The following is a 15,530-nucleotide window of genomic DNA, read 5'->3' as shown; positions in this document are numbered from 1 at the left end:
TTTTACTACAGGAAATGGTCATATAGGTTTGCAGGTAGCTAGATGCTCGGCTAGATTGCTTGAATTTAATTTTGAAATAATATACAGACCTGGAGATCAGAATGTTGTAGGTGGCTGCTTATCCAAATTACCTGTTACAGAAGCAAAAAAGAAAGCAGAAAGAATTATTTGTTGCTGTTTTGATTAAAAAAAAAAAAAAAAGAGTATTCTAATGGGAACTTAAAAAGCATGACAACAATGAAATACCAACAACAGTTTAAATGGAAAAAAAAAACTTAAAGGTGCCACACCAGAAAGGAATCCTTTTTCCTGAGTTCAAGCTGAATACGCTATGATGATGATGATGATGATGATGATGATCACATGTTAACTCTAATCAAGCTATTATTGCTGAAACATTTTCTGTAGAGTAATTAATACTCAATGCAGTGGATCCTAAAGAACTGTTTATACTACAGTAGAAGTCCATTAGTCCGGCATCCAACAGTCCGGAATGCCCGATAGCCCGGTATCGCTCCGGAAAATTGTAAAAATTTTGGTTTTCTCCAAAAGTGTGTCTTTAAAGCAAATAAAACCGCTCGAGAGCTATTCGGAAGTTTTCGGGGTAGTTCGAGATCATCCGGAAGCGCTCAGTATTGTTCGGAAACAATTAGCGGCCGGCTAGTCTCAGCTGTCACAACAAATTCAGGTGCAGTGCAGCTCCGTTAATCAATCACGAAGTGTCTTCGCCATTTTTTTGTGTGTTGTTGTTTTGTGTCCTTTCACATCGCAGTAAACGTAACTTTTGAAACTGTTTATAAAAAAAGTGATTTTCGTTCTAACTGTACAGTGACCATGTTTTCAAAACCTAAGCCTTCGGAGTTCAAAAGGAGAGAAACGAAAACACGTAACACTGACTCTCAATCAGAAACTAGAAATCATCAAACAGCTAGAAAAAGGCGAGAATAGAAATGTTTTAATGAATGAGTTTAATATTGGCTCATCAACTATTTATGACATTAAAAAACAAAAAGATGAACTAATGAAGTTTGCTTCTCAATCGGTAACAACTGAAAAATTGGTTTCTAGACAAACATTAAAAAAACCAAAACTGGAACAGCTAGATAGTGTATTGTTCAAATGGTTTAGTGCAGTACGTTCTGAAGGAAAGCCGGTAACAGGGCCAATGATTGTTGAAAAGGCAAAGAAATTCGGCCAAGATTTAGGAGTTGCTGAAAGTGAATGTAATTATTCTGATGGTTGGCTCAGAAACTTTAAGTTTCGGCATGGAATTCGAAGACTTGATGTAACTGGAGAAACCCTTTCAGCAAACCAAAACTCTGCAGAAAAATACAAAGACGAGTTTGAGAAAATCGTGGCTGATAATGATTTAACACCTGAACAGATTTACAATGCTGATGAAACAGGGCTATTGTGGCGATGTTTACCAACATCTACACTAGCTGGGGGAGGAGAAAAAGCAGCCAAGGGTTTTAAAAAAAACAAAGACAGATTAACCGTTTTGCTATGTGCTAATGCGTCTGGAAACCACAGAGTGACCCCTTTTGTGATAGGTAAATCTGCAAAACCCAGGGCTTTTAAGAATGTTACACACTTGCCTGTCCAATACGATGCTCAATCAAATGCGTGGATAACTGCCGCCCTCTTTAAAGACTGGTTTTTTCACCACTTTGTGCCTGAGGTCAAGGAATCCTTCAAAAGCCTTCTTGGTCTACCAGAAGATACTAAAGCCATCCTTCTTTTGGACAATTGCAAAGCCCATCCGCCAGTAGATGAGTTAGTTTCTGGAAATATTGTTGCTACTCTGCTCCCACCTAACGTAACATCTTTGATTCAACCCATGGACCAAGGGGTTATTCAAAATTTTAAATGCTTTTATAGAAGGTCTTTTATTCAAGGCCTGTTAAATGCCGACTGTGACGTGACTGATTTTCAAAAAAGTTTACAGTAAAAGATGCTGTCTATGCTATTGCACAGTCTTGGAACCAGGTAAAAAATACAACACTCCAAAAATGCTGGAGAAAACTTTGGCCAGCTGCAAACCCTGCATCTGACCTAACTCTACAGACTGATGAGGAAGAAAACCATCAAGACGCTCTGACCAAAGTTTTGGATGTCGTTAGAAGTACTGACAATCCCTTGAAAAACCTGCCTGAAGATGAGGTAGAGGAGTGGCTTTTAATCGACGAGAATGAGCCTGTTGAACAAGAACTAACCGATGAGGACATTATCAACATTGCAGTAAACCCTCAGCCTACTCAAAATCTTGAAGAAAATGACTCAGATGCCGAAACGGAAGAAAAGGAAAAAATCAGCTGGGCAGAAGCTGCAGAATCACTAAATAAGTTTATCTCTTTTGCCGAGGCTAGTATTAGCTACAGTGCTTCAGAAATTATTGATTTCCATATCATTAGAAATAAATTTTATACTAAACGCCAAAAGTCAAGAAAACAAAAAGACATTCGTGACTTTTTTAAATCTAAGTGAAATATGTTTTACAGTACGTGTACATACATTATATGAAATGTAAAATAAACTTTGTTGTATGTATTTGCATACTGTATTTTTAGTTTAATTATTAACCTAATTGTTCTTATAATTACCGCCCGATAGACCGGAATTTTTGGTAGTCCGGCACCGAGCCGGTTCCGAACGTGCCGGATTATCGGACTTCTACTGTATTTTAAGCACGTATTCAAGAACTGTACTAATGGTTACATTCGAACAATGAAACTGCTACTGCTGTATACACATGCACAATCGGTCTCTCTCTATATATATATATTAAAAAAAAAAAAAAAAAAAAAAAAAAAAACTTATATAGCCCTTTTGCAACCTGAATAAATAAGTGAATGGACAAGTTGAGTAAATAAGTAACAAAGAATCATTCCCACTTCTTTTTAAAAAAAAAGCCCCTAAAGCAACTAATACTAATTACTTTAATTTTTTATTACAATAAATACCCAATAGCTTAGTTTCTACCTTATGCTACACTGCAAAATGTATACATTTTCTAGTCAATGTTTTCAGTAGGAAGAATAAATGAATTTGCACCACACAAAATAGCCCAAAATTAATTTCTGAAGAATTTAAGAACTTTTAAAAGAAAAAATACTACAGAATAATGCTACTTTATTACTGTAATATTCTTGAGCAAATGGTGAAGTGCATTTGTTTAACCAAGTTTTGAAAAGAATTATTTTAACAACAGAAATCCAAAAAAACATCAGAGACCACTCTGTGTAATAATATTTAATACATTTAACAGTTTCACCCAACAGCAACAAAGAATTGTCTTGATTAAGAAATATCATATTTACAATAATCAGTGAATATAAGCAAATGAAGCCAAATTTTACACTTATAAACTACAGATAAAATTACTATTATCAATCTAAGGATTATAATAAAATTTTTAGAAACCAGGAAGAATTCAGAAAATAACTACATAGACAACAAAAAGAATAAAGGAGGTGGGAAGGCCATCACATTTTCTTGTTGATGATAGAACAGAGTGGAATAATTCTCAACTAGGTCAGAACCAAGAATGATAGTTAATTTTACAAAGTAGTCTTCAACTAAACAGAATATACACTTGACAAATTGAGTAAAAAACATGTATACACATAATTAACGTGTAAATAACAGACAACATCATTTATAACTAATTATAATATTCCATGAAAATTTTTTTCATTATTAATACTCAGTTTTCTCTTTCGGGGAGAAAAGGAAAATATTCCGACAGAAATAAATAAAAGCTGATGACATGTTGCTATGCTCTTTGGATTTTGCATTTATATATGTGTGTGTGTCTTGTGAAACAAAAATAAGCACCAGTTACTTTCAATTACTATAAAATAGAGCAAATTACTAACAAATATTATAGTAATGTGACGTACTGATGTAATTGCTTTAAAACCTTAATTAGAGTAAGTGCATTATAATTTAAAGTGACATTTGCAGTCTAAAAAGGCTTTTGTAAAATGCAATCCACACTTTCAACTACAGAAAACATAAATTCTGCTTATTAAAATAAAATACATGGCCTCACAAATATTAATATATTAACAAATTAAAAATTTTATGACATAAAAGAGGCAGATACATTCTTACTTCTCATAAGAAGATCCTGTGCATAGTAAAGTACAGCATCATAGCAAAACTTTAACTGTTCCTTTTCTTGAATAAGGAATTTTCTCTGCTGACTTACAGTGCCTGCAATTTGAGCAACATCTCGAGGGCCATGACCACTATTCATTTCAGTAACCAAAGCAGTAATCAGGCAAAAGCAACCACTTCGACCAATACCAGCACTAAAGAATAAATATAATACAGCATACAGAACACACAAATTTTAAAAAGCACTTCACCCAATTAAAAGAAGGCAAGATATACTGATTGATTTAAAGGTCACTTGACAAAAAGAATGAGAATATTAGTTACAGAAACTACTGTTTACTTTTTTAAAACATTTTTTGCTTTCTGTAAAAATTATATTCTAGAATTTAATTACATATGAAATGAAAAACCTTTTAAGTATACAAACAAAGAAACTCAATGAAATTAATAAATATAAAAACTTTATTATTTGAGCAGAAATTTATACTGCACTGTTTTACTTCTGTATTATTATCCTATGTATACAGAATATTTTTAATTGCACTATATATAACTTCATGCAGCTCATTAATAATATTTACACAATTTTATTTAAGATATATATACACATCACAAAGGCTGTGGTTTCTACTGCTAACACTTGTAGCATAAGCATAAACAAATATAAAAAGGTTTGCTTCAGTCATCATCACATGAAAAATGCAAACTAATTATTTGGTACTTGCATACTAAAATTCTTATACAAATTTATGTGACATAACAAAGTTCAGTTACTCATTACTTACACCAAATGCAACCATTATGTTTTTGTATTGATGCTCCCTTACACAGATCTGGACAGAATTAGCAGAAAACATTTGCATCGCAGTCAAATGTCAAGCTTATTTTGCATTCAATGATATTTCAACTTTATGTGATGGCGATCTGTGCTATGAAGCAACAAATTTCAATTTCACTTTGTTAGCTATTAACTTGATGGATATGGTAAGTGCCATTCAGAAAAATTTAACCTACAGTATTACGCTTAAGTGGTTTCCTGATAAAAGCACAATGATTTGGATCTGTTTCTCTAGTCTAAACTTAAATGCTTAGTTTTTGTAAAAAAGTACATAAGCACAGATGCTACTTTAATATTTTATATAATTTTTGCCTAGTAACATTATGGCACTATTTTGGTGCAGGCCATTTTCATTTCAATACGTTGGTCTTGTAAATAAGGCACCAACTAGACAGGTTTGGTTTACTGAAACAGATATTGAAGAATTGGAATGGCATGTTCAAAGTACTGATTTCAATCCTACAATACATAGCACCGGAATGAAATGGAATGTCAGCTACTACATAACTCCATGTCAATGACAGCAAACTTTTGCTCTTTTGCAAGAATAGATTTTAGTTTCAAATGCAACATTAATGAAAATAGTGGATAGCCTTCCTAGCAAACTAGCAGTTGTCTCTGTAGTAAAAGGTAGATTCAGAACAAATTAATTTCTTATTTATTTGCACAAAAATCAAGATATTAAAAGATATTTATTATCATATAATGTATTTCATACTATATAAGAACTACTTTCAAACTCTTGGATTATACTGCTCCATTATTTTCTATTACATAATTAATATATATTATTATTACTGTTAATTATGTTAAGATATTACTCATTTTTTGTTACAGTAGTTAAAAAAAAAATAAATACAGGCTGAAAGAAAATTATGAAGTTTTTCTCCAACAAAATATGCTTTAATGGAAAATAACACAAGCTCTATATTATAGTTTAGTTAACATAAATACAAATTTGAATTCTACAATTGTGTCATTACTATAAAGTAATTCTACAGTTCTAAATAAATTGATATTTGATAAAAAAAAAAAAAAAAAAAAAAAAAAAAAAAAAAAAAAAGCGCACTATTGCTTACAAATATTTAAATTGCATTCAGAAACAAAAATTATGCACAAAATCACAATGCTTGGTTACCAGTTCAATTCCGTCAATACTAGAATTATTTTTAGTTCATTTTGTGCATGTTGACTATAAATGAAACATAAAAATTTTATTATAATATAAAGATGATAAATACCTGCAATGCACAACTACAGGTCTCAAAAGATTTCGTTGTTGCTTTTGATAACTTATAACATCTGAAATAAACTGCAAAAGAGGTGCAGGGGACTGTGGAACACCACTTTGAAAGAAAAAAAGTACATGTATAACAACTGCATTCATTTTTTAAAGAATGACGAATAATGAGTACATTATTTTTAGATACAAACAATTAAGCATTATATTATAGAAAAGAAATCCGGTTTAGTTGAGAATTGGTTTCAATTTAAAAAAGAGGGGTCTTTTTTAATATAAACAGAAAATATAAATGAACCTGTCTGACATTTCAGATAATTTTATATAACCTATAACTTCAAAGATATAAATAATTCTGGTTTATTTGGGCAATTATTTAATGCTGACATTACATTTCTTCTGATTAATAGACACTTCTCTAATGGGATTGTTTTTAAAAATATTTATAAAAATATACGTGAAAAAGATTACATTTATACAACTTAATATGAAAGGTAGGTATCTCAGAATAAGACTGAATGCACATGTAAACTAAGTATAACCTCAAATCACACAGTAAAATAATCTTATTCCATTCAATTTCTGAATTCCCCAAATTATCTACATATACAGAACTAAAGAAAATTTAGGATCTTTATGTTGAAATACTTATATTATTAAAATCTAATAAGATGTTTGCAACATAGTACATACAAAGTGGAACTTTGATATATCAAACTAATTGTTAAAATGCAAAATTCAAAATTAACTTTTTTCAGTCATTTTTTATATTATCTATTTTCATTTATCTAATCCTTTTAATGTCAGTTTGATAAAGTGTTTGATGGTAATTTTGTATATTATAAATTTCTAATAAAAGTATATTAGCTTCAGTGTTAAATAAGAACTTTCAACTACAAATTAAAAATTTCATTATATAAATGCCTTCAAGTTGAAATTAAATGTTCAGCTTGATGCCATATGGATACTCATAAGATACTTTCTTTACGATAAAACTTGCTGATCTAATTATAATATTGAAATAATGTCAAGAATAATGCTTTTCAAGACCAGCTCTAATACTCGTCTCAAGACAGTTGACAGATAATTGCTTTTGACAGCAAACAAATGAATCAAAAATAGTTTAAATACCATTTAAGGTATATATTAACACAATTTGTTTATTTTTATTTGAATATGACATGGCTCACAGAGGCTAACAGCCACCACAGCTGAGCTTAGCATTAATTAATTAAAATATTACAGAAAAATAAAACAATCCCAAGGTAATCAAACACTCTAATGGACAAGAGATGTTTAAGAAGTATTTTTTAAGTCCTCAGTAAGAAAATTAGTTTGTTTAGTTAATTACAGCAAAAGATTTGTTGTGGATGGCTGGTTATAGGAGACCTGTTTATAAAAGAATTTTTTTTAAAGATAACTAACTGGCTTACACTTTTATTAAACATGGGGAAAAGCCCCATGCAGCCAGCCTTATAAAGCAGCACGGAACTAAATTCAAGGCAATTCAAGGCTAAATTCTTTACAAATTTATATTTAAACATTTTCCTTCAACATAATAACAAAATGAAATGATAATAATAATAATATACAAAACAAACAAGATAAACTACAGATGGAAGATGTGGAAGAATTTCTACACAAGTTATTCACATAGATCCATCTGAAATAGCCTAATACTTGGAAATAATTTCATTTTGCCATTTTATAGGGATTTATGTTGAAATCTCTCTATTTAACCGTCAGATTTCCTAAAATTTTTATTCCTCTGCCAAACTAATCAAAAGGAAATTTAAAGCACTAGTGTATACTTATGTAAACTGACAGAACATGGAGGAAATACTTTGATACTTCAACTCATCAGAAACTTATTTTACAAAAATCAAACATGTTACAATTTGGATTAATTTTATTATCTGGTAGAAATCTGCAATAGTGGAATCCCTCTGTAAGATATTCTTTAAAAACAGGAAAGGAATCATCTGGCAACAACAACGAAAAAAAGTTTAAAATTAAAAGCTTGTAAATGTTAAAACTATGTTAATAAGTTGGTAAATACCAATATTATTTGGCAGTTGGAAATATTCAAATTAAAAAACATGTTTTTCCAGCAGATATATTGAAAAAAAAAAAAAAAAAAAAAAAAAAAAAAGTAAAACAATAGTTTATAAAACCAAAAGCTTTAAGCTGCCAAGTCATATTCTTAATTTAGCTTTCTCAAAATGTAGAAAATAATTTACACAACATTTTTTATGATATATTATTAAACTTATAATAAACAAAAGACATTTTAAAGGATTACAAATGCTTCACATTGTTTTAAAACAATAAATTCAGAAATGCTCACCTAGCAGGCCACTGGGTAAACTGCAGATGAACTACGACTCTTGATGTTCGATTCTGCCAGAGGCAAAATTATTTTTAAATTGATTGTAAAGTAATAAAACAAAACTTCTTATGTACAAGAGAAACATTTGCAGTAAAAGCAATTCTAGTAAATTATATTTTATGAAATCTATATGTTTTACTGATTACATATTTGTAAATTACTAAAAGCAAGTGTAAAAAACCACATAAAAATAATAGATATTTACATATTATCAAATCTACCAAGAAACTTTTAGCAAGTAACACAATTTAACACCAATTATGAATAAGTGTGACATTGTAATGCATTCGTAATATCCACGCTTTTGTCTGATGTAACCTTGATGAATTCTCGATAAACTATATTTTGTTTTTAGGGACAAGGACATAAAGTTTATTATTACTGCTGCATTTTTATTCAGTTATTTAGTTAGTTTGCATTTTGAAAAAAAAAAAAAAAAAAAAATCAAAATTTCGGATTTGTCTTCTATAGAACAGGAGTGGATTATTTTCAAATTTATGACACCCTACCATAAAAAAAGTATGCATTAATGAGCATGATAAGGTACTTTATTTGAAAATGGATAAACAATGACAATGCAATGTGAAAAACTGTGACAAGAGAATATCCATTTGAAAAATATCACATCTGTGACCATACTTCAGTTGATTTAGAGCTGCTAGAGAGAATTAAGATCTGTTGAAGATGGAAAAGAACAGCTAGATATCACTGAAAAAACAGCTATGTATTAGAACAATTACACGCAAGAAGTCTATTCTTACAGCAATTCTAGACAGAGGCTTCAGATAAAATGGCTAGATGACTACTTTGTTGATATTAGGAATTTTCAACCAGAATAACTATCAAGGTTTTCAATGAATTCTTTGTCTCTTAATTTAGTTTGAATTAATATTTAAAGCGATTTATTTATATGTTGAATTTGTAATTTGTACTTATCTATTATATAAATAAATAAAGAGTGATGTGTGATTTTTTATTACATAAAGAAGTGCATTCAGAATCTGCAAGAATGTTTGGCACAGCTTCTGTAGGATTTTCACCAACTTTCATGGTTCGATCATGGCCAACTTTCACAGTCAACAGGATAATACGTAAGTAATAAATCACATTATTAAGCTTGCTTTAAACAGCTGTCAAAATGTTCACCTGAAAGTTAATACTAAGAACTACAGTCTACTCTGTTTATAGTGAACCTTTAAAAATTGCATTTAGTTTTATGAAGACCCTCCAAATCCTTATAAAGCTGATGGTTCAAAATTACACTGCATTTCAAAGTTACTATCTCATTCCAAGCAGATGATTTTCAACACAGAGATTTAAGCAGATGATTTTTAATGCTGCATTTTACATTATTCAATATGCATTGTATCTAATGGCAATGCACCATCATATACCTATCAATACACACACATCAATATGTCTAGCTGAAAATTAGTATCCTATGTACAACCATCACTCCTACTCTACTGATCCATTGTGATTATGTTCTCTTCTGAAAACTAAAACTGCAAAGAAAAGCAGACTTTTTTTTTTTTTAATTTCTTATTTTTGACATTGAAAATATGCAAAGAATTGCTATGTCTGCTCTTAGAGCATACACAGATCTTTCACATACTTTTCCTCTAATTTATCAGACAGTATTATTACTGCAGGTAAATCATATTTTGAACAATACACATCAGTTTCCATTTTCTAACAGTTAAAGAATATAGCCTCATCATTTAAATGTGATGCTGTGTATTAAAATAAAATATTACAAGCTCAGACACACAAATATTTTTTTGTTTCTGAGCTTAAAAAATGGCTTACTATGAAATAACAACTTTTATCAATAAACATTTATAAATAACAACAATCATGTAACAACGTGTATTTTGTAAACAGAATTGAATTTGCAGCAAAATTTCCTTTTGTGTGTGTGTGCAAAAGGGGGTTAGGAGCGGAAAAAGTTCATGATTTCATCAATATGGCAGCACTATATTCTTCCCTTCTAATGATATTTAACAAAAAATAACTTGTTTAATTGCCATACCACTTCTTCATTTCACAGCATTTCAGCATTTTTCACTATCAAGTGTCTAACATGCCTGTAACCTCAGAGGGGAGATTTTCCCCTTTTGGAGGGGGCATCAAGGTTACAGTAACAGTCTATCAGTGGACAATTCCAGCACAAAACATGTGACAGCAGAGATGACAAATCTAGCCAAATGATCAACAAACAGCATTAATATATTCTAAGGCTATATATATATATATATAGCCTAGCATATTTTTTGTGATATCTGTAAGAACGTATACATACGTGCATATTAAAATATGTCAAAGAAATTAAGACAATATATCAAAAGTACACAAATCCAGTATGAAATTCCAGGAGAGTTTGTATATTAAAATCAAAAAAATAATTTGTTCTCATAGTAGTTTTGGAAAGTTTGTGCTTAGCGAAAAGCCTAGCCACTCAGAGAGTTAATAGTGCTAAGGGCATTGTTTGTTAGTGGCATTGTTTGTTAAGGGCATTGTTTAATAGTGCTAAGGGCACAAGGTGTCAAGTTTATAATGCATATTTTGAATGGCATGCTGCAACAGCATCCCTACAAACTGCAATTACTGTACCAAATGCAACTAAATGATATCTATAAATGGGAAAAATTTGCTGCATAGGTGCTAAAAAATTACTCATGATTCACATCGTATTCTGAACATTCTCTGGACAGAGGAAGTGCACTTTTTGTTGCATGAAAATGTTGTCATCCATATTTCATATAGGAGTAAAAGACAATCTCCATGCTTTGTAATAATGATTCTTAAATTGTAGGTTATACAACCCCTAATGAGGTCACAAAGTGAAATATTGGGATTGGGAAAATTTAACTCAGATACATGAATTTAAAGAAACATTCACCGCTATTCTTTCATTATCTTTAATATATTTTCTGTATATAGCTATAAAATCATAATACTGACCAAGTTGAGCTGTAAATTATATTTATATATTGAAAACTACCATTAAATACATCATAAGAGCAGTGTCCCATTCAATTCGTGCAATCAAAATATGCTGCAACTGCAAATTCAGCAAGTTATTCAAAGTTAAAATATACCACAAACTACTTAATGTCACACAGGCATGGCAAGAATAAGATCAGCACTGCTGCAACTAGTGTAGTAATAACACTTTTGCAGTACAGCCAGTTCTTTGTGTTTCACAGCCACATCACAAGAACAATACAATATTGTATTTTATGTTTTTTTAACTAAGGTTGGTATTTATTTGAATAATTATTATGAAAGATATTATTTTACTTATATTTTAGAATAATTCCCCCCCCCATGGATAAAAGGTTGAACTTGAGTAACATTATAATGATGCAGATAGCAATACTATAAAGTCTCTTTAAGCAGAATCTAGAAACCACAGCTCTCTGCTTTATAACATGAGCTGTTGTGTCAACTCTGATAGCAGTTTTACGAGGGCTATCCAGAAAGTAGATTACGTTTTGGAATAAAAAAATAAACAAAGTATAGGAAACAAATTTTATTATATACAGATGAAAGCCACACTCAAATACTACTTTTCTACATAGTCACCATACAAATTAAGGCATTTATCGTAGCGATGTACGAGCTTGGAAATTCCTTCGTCGAAAAATTCGGCCGCCTGCGCCTTCAACCACTTCGTTACCTCTTCTTGCCTTCCATCTTGCACAAAACTTGTGGTAACCAAGCTTTTCGCTGATGATTTCGTGCAACAAACTTCGCGAAATTTGTGGAAAACTCAAAGAAAGTTCCGTTATTGTGAAATTTCGATTTTCACGGACTTTAGCGTCGACTTTTTCGAGAAGTTCGGCGGTCACTATGCTGGGTCTCCCACTTCGATCTTCGTCGTGAACATTGGTTCGGCCATTTTGAAATCTTATGACCCACTGACGCACTCCACCTTCAGTGATAATGTTGTCCCCATACACTTCACGAAGCTGCCGATAGATTTCTATCGGTTTACAGTTTTTTGCAGTCAGAAACCTTATTACTGAGCGCACCTCGCGGGATTTTCAATTAACGCAGACATTTCAAACCGTCACAGTATCTGAACGGAGCACAGCACGAACCTCTCACTAGCACGGCTAGATGCAGACTGAGCTGCGCAACGCTCTGACCCCAAGATGGCCGCGCTAGCCCCGCCCCTAGCGGACACAGACGGAAACGTAATCTACTTCCTGGATGGCCCTCGTACAATCCTATACATCAAACCTTGCAATTGCTGCTGAGATAAAGAAACAGGCATTTTATACAGTTGCTATACTGAAAGCATCTTGGTGGGCATTCTCAGAACTCAGATTTCACTAGTTGAGATTTGTGAAGGCTTATTGGGTGATTTAAACCTCAATATATTCCTGTTGAAAATACTAATAGACCAGCTGAAGTTTTTGGAAATACCCTATAATTTATAACTGGATGGAAATAGGGAAAAAAATGTTTTGAATTATTAAAAAAATCTGAAAGGTTTCATATTTTAAATTACGTCCAAAAGGGGCTTTTTTTTAACATTTTGTGTGCTACCTTCATTTATTAAATATCATGTTCTTTGCACTTAAACCATAAAATTCAGTTAAACAGCAATGCCACAAAATAATTTTAAAACGAGCATATCTTTAGAATTTCCAATACACAGTTCTGTATGCTGGAGATTAAAAATGTCCCCCCCCCCCCGTAAAGTGTTCCCATTGCTTGCTTTTAAATAGTTGAGTTTACTAATAAAAAAATCGTTAAAGTTTTACAAAATATGAAATTTATAATAAAACAAATTCCAAATTCATTGTAAAGACTTGAATTTTAGTGTTGTAATTTGTAAGTGTTTTTTAATATTTTGGTGTATGTAATTTTGAATGCTTTGTTATTTGGCAAATGGCCTGATGTAAATGAATTAATTTCCATATAACGCAATAAGAAACTACAACAACAGGATCTAGAAACCAAAAGAGGCATCTAAGATGGAAAAAAAAAAAGAAAAAAAAAAGAGGCATCTAAAAAAAGAGGCATCTAAGATGAAAAAAAATTTGCTGCATAGGTGCTAAAAATGAATTATTTCTGATGAAATATTTCTTTACGATGGCTTTACTTTCAACAACAGTGATGTTAATGATGAACCTCTTTGCTTAATTTACAATAATGTTTTGGCTAGAAAGTTACGAAATCATCAAAATTTAAAAAGCCTGTTCAAGTTAAGTATTCTTCATATGTTTAATAAAAAGAATGTTTTGAGAAAATGGTAAAAATTTTCAAATAAAAAATATGTTAAGAAATTTATGATTAGTAGAAAAACATTTTTACTGCTGTTAATAAAGTTTCATATCAAATAAAAATCTGTGCATCATTGGAGAAGATCTTAGGAGTAGATCTTAGTATTAAGGAGTATTGATAATATTGGCTGCTATTAAAATGGTAGATATGCTGCCTGCATGGAAATCAAAAGGTGATCTATTTTTTTCCCTCCATGCCACATTTTTGTGGTGTAATTACACATCCAGCTAGTATTGGGAGGTCCAGAGTTTGAATCCTGGCAAAGGCATATCTTATTTCTTCAGTTTCAGTGGCACCTGAATCCAGAGTAAATTTGAAAAAAAATTTAGTAGACAATTATTTGTCACCACCAAGATTTGGTGATTAGGTCCTCATGTCCCCTATTGTCCTTTAAATAGAGAAGAGTCAGAGAGGAAGTATTTTCTCCATCTTCATTGCACAGCTTTGCGGTGTTGTTTGAAGGCATCTCCAGCTATCATTGGAAGCTCCAGAGTTCAAATCCTTGTGAGGACATTGAACATTTTTCATGTTACCTGCTTCAATAAATTTAATGAAACTACAAAAATGCCGATGAAATTCGAAAAATTCCTTGGTCAAATGACACTATCATCAACAGAATATCTGAAATTAGCAATGATGAATGCAAACAACTTATTACTTTAAAAAAAAAATTACACTTCAGTCGGATGAAACAATAAAGATTTCAAAAACATCAGTTATATGTCAGATATATTTATAAAAAGAAAACACCAATGAAAACTCATCTTAAAAAGCCTGACAAAAATACTTGACTGAAATCTGGATTGCACCAAGAACTGGATTTCCCACAATTTCTGAAATGGCATTAAATATTCTTTTACCATTAAAAACCACATACTTACGCAAACTACTTTTTCAGCTTTAACATATATTAAACCCAAATACCATTCAATATTAAAAAAGTTGAAGATGCTTTACATCCAGCAGTGTCAATTATTTATTGCACTAAGAAAACACCACAACCACATATCTGTCTCACTGAAATCAGATTATTCTTTGATTAATTTTTGTATACTTGAAGCAAAACTTAAAACCACTTCTTTCCTATATATATTTCTTGTTTACCAAAGAAATAAATTATCTATGGGAAAATACTTATATGCCATTATTTTATATTTAATATCTGGTGTAATAAAAAAATATCAATGATTAAAAAGGATATGAATGAAAAATGTTTAAGAAGTGCTGCTCTATGCTACAAATAAGGTATCAAATTAATGCTCTATAGAAAAGACGGAAATGGGGGAGAACACATGGAAAAAAATGGAAACAAAGGGGCAACAGTAGAAAGGAATGCATGAAAATCTCTTTCTCATAAGAATGAAATACTTAATTGGATATTAAAACATCTATTTAAATTATATAAAACTGCACTTTAATGACCAAAATTAACATTAGGGTTGAAATCAACTCAGCCGTTTCATAAGATACATGAAGGTGTAGCATGTACACTTAAAGCACGTAACAGAAACTATTCCAATTTAAGACATCAGTAATGCATGCATAACAGAATTTTGCAAAATAGAAATCTTCAATAAATTGAACTGAATGTTGAAATCTAGAATTTGAAATGAATGTTAACATTATTTGATAACTGAAATGCT

At 31.1% G+C, this 15,530-nt stretch overlaps 1 protein-coding gene across 2 annotated transcripts in view; it reads right to left on the bottom strand.

The window, feature by feature from the left end:
- The window catches only part of mop (tyrosine-protein phosphatase non-receptor type protein myopic), a 120,634-nt gene that overhangs the window by 7,453 nt on the left and 97,651 nt on the right, over positions 1–15,530 (bottom strand). The window contains exons 23-26 of one of the 2 annotated variants that reach the window (XM_085820149.1): positions 8,548–8,600; positions 6,202–6,306; positions 4,117–4,316; positions 90–131 (exon numbers count right to left, since the gene is read on the bottom strand). In XM_085820149.1, the coding sequence (XP_085676275.1) occupies positions 97–131; positions 4,117–4,316; positions 6,202–6,306; positions 8,548–8,600 (393 nt within the window). In that variant the 3' untranslated portion in view covers positions 90–96. The remainder of the gene's footprint in view (positions 1–89; positions 132–4,116; positions 4,317–6,201; positions 6,307–8,547; positions 8,601–15,530) is intronic. The other variant, XM_085820148.1, reaches the window with a different exon arrangement.

This window comes from Stegodyphus dumicola, chromosome 7 (assembly GCF_044657685.1).
Source record: "Stegodyphus dumicola isolate Sdum_Otavi_A_Nest chromosome 7, ASM4465768v1".
NCBI classification, from domain to species: domain Eukaryota; kingdom Metazoa; phylum Arthropoda; class Arachnida; order Araneae; family Eresidae; genus Stegodyphus; species Stegodyphus dumicola.
This window is presented reverse-complemented; position numbering and strand designations above follow the sequence as displayed.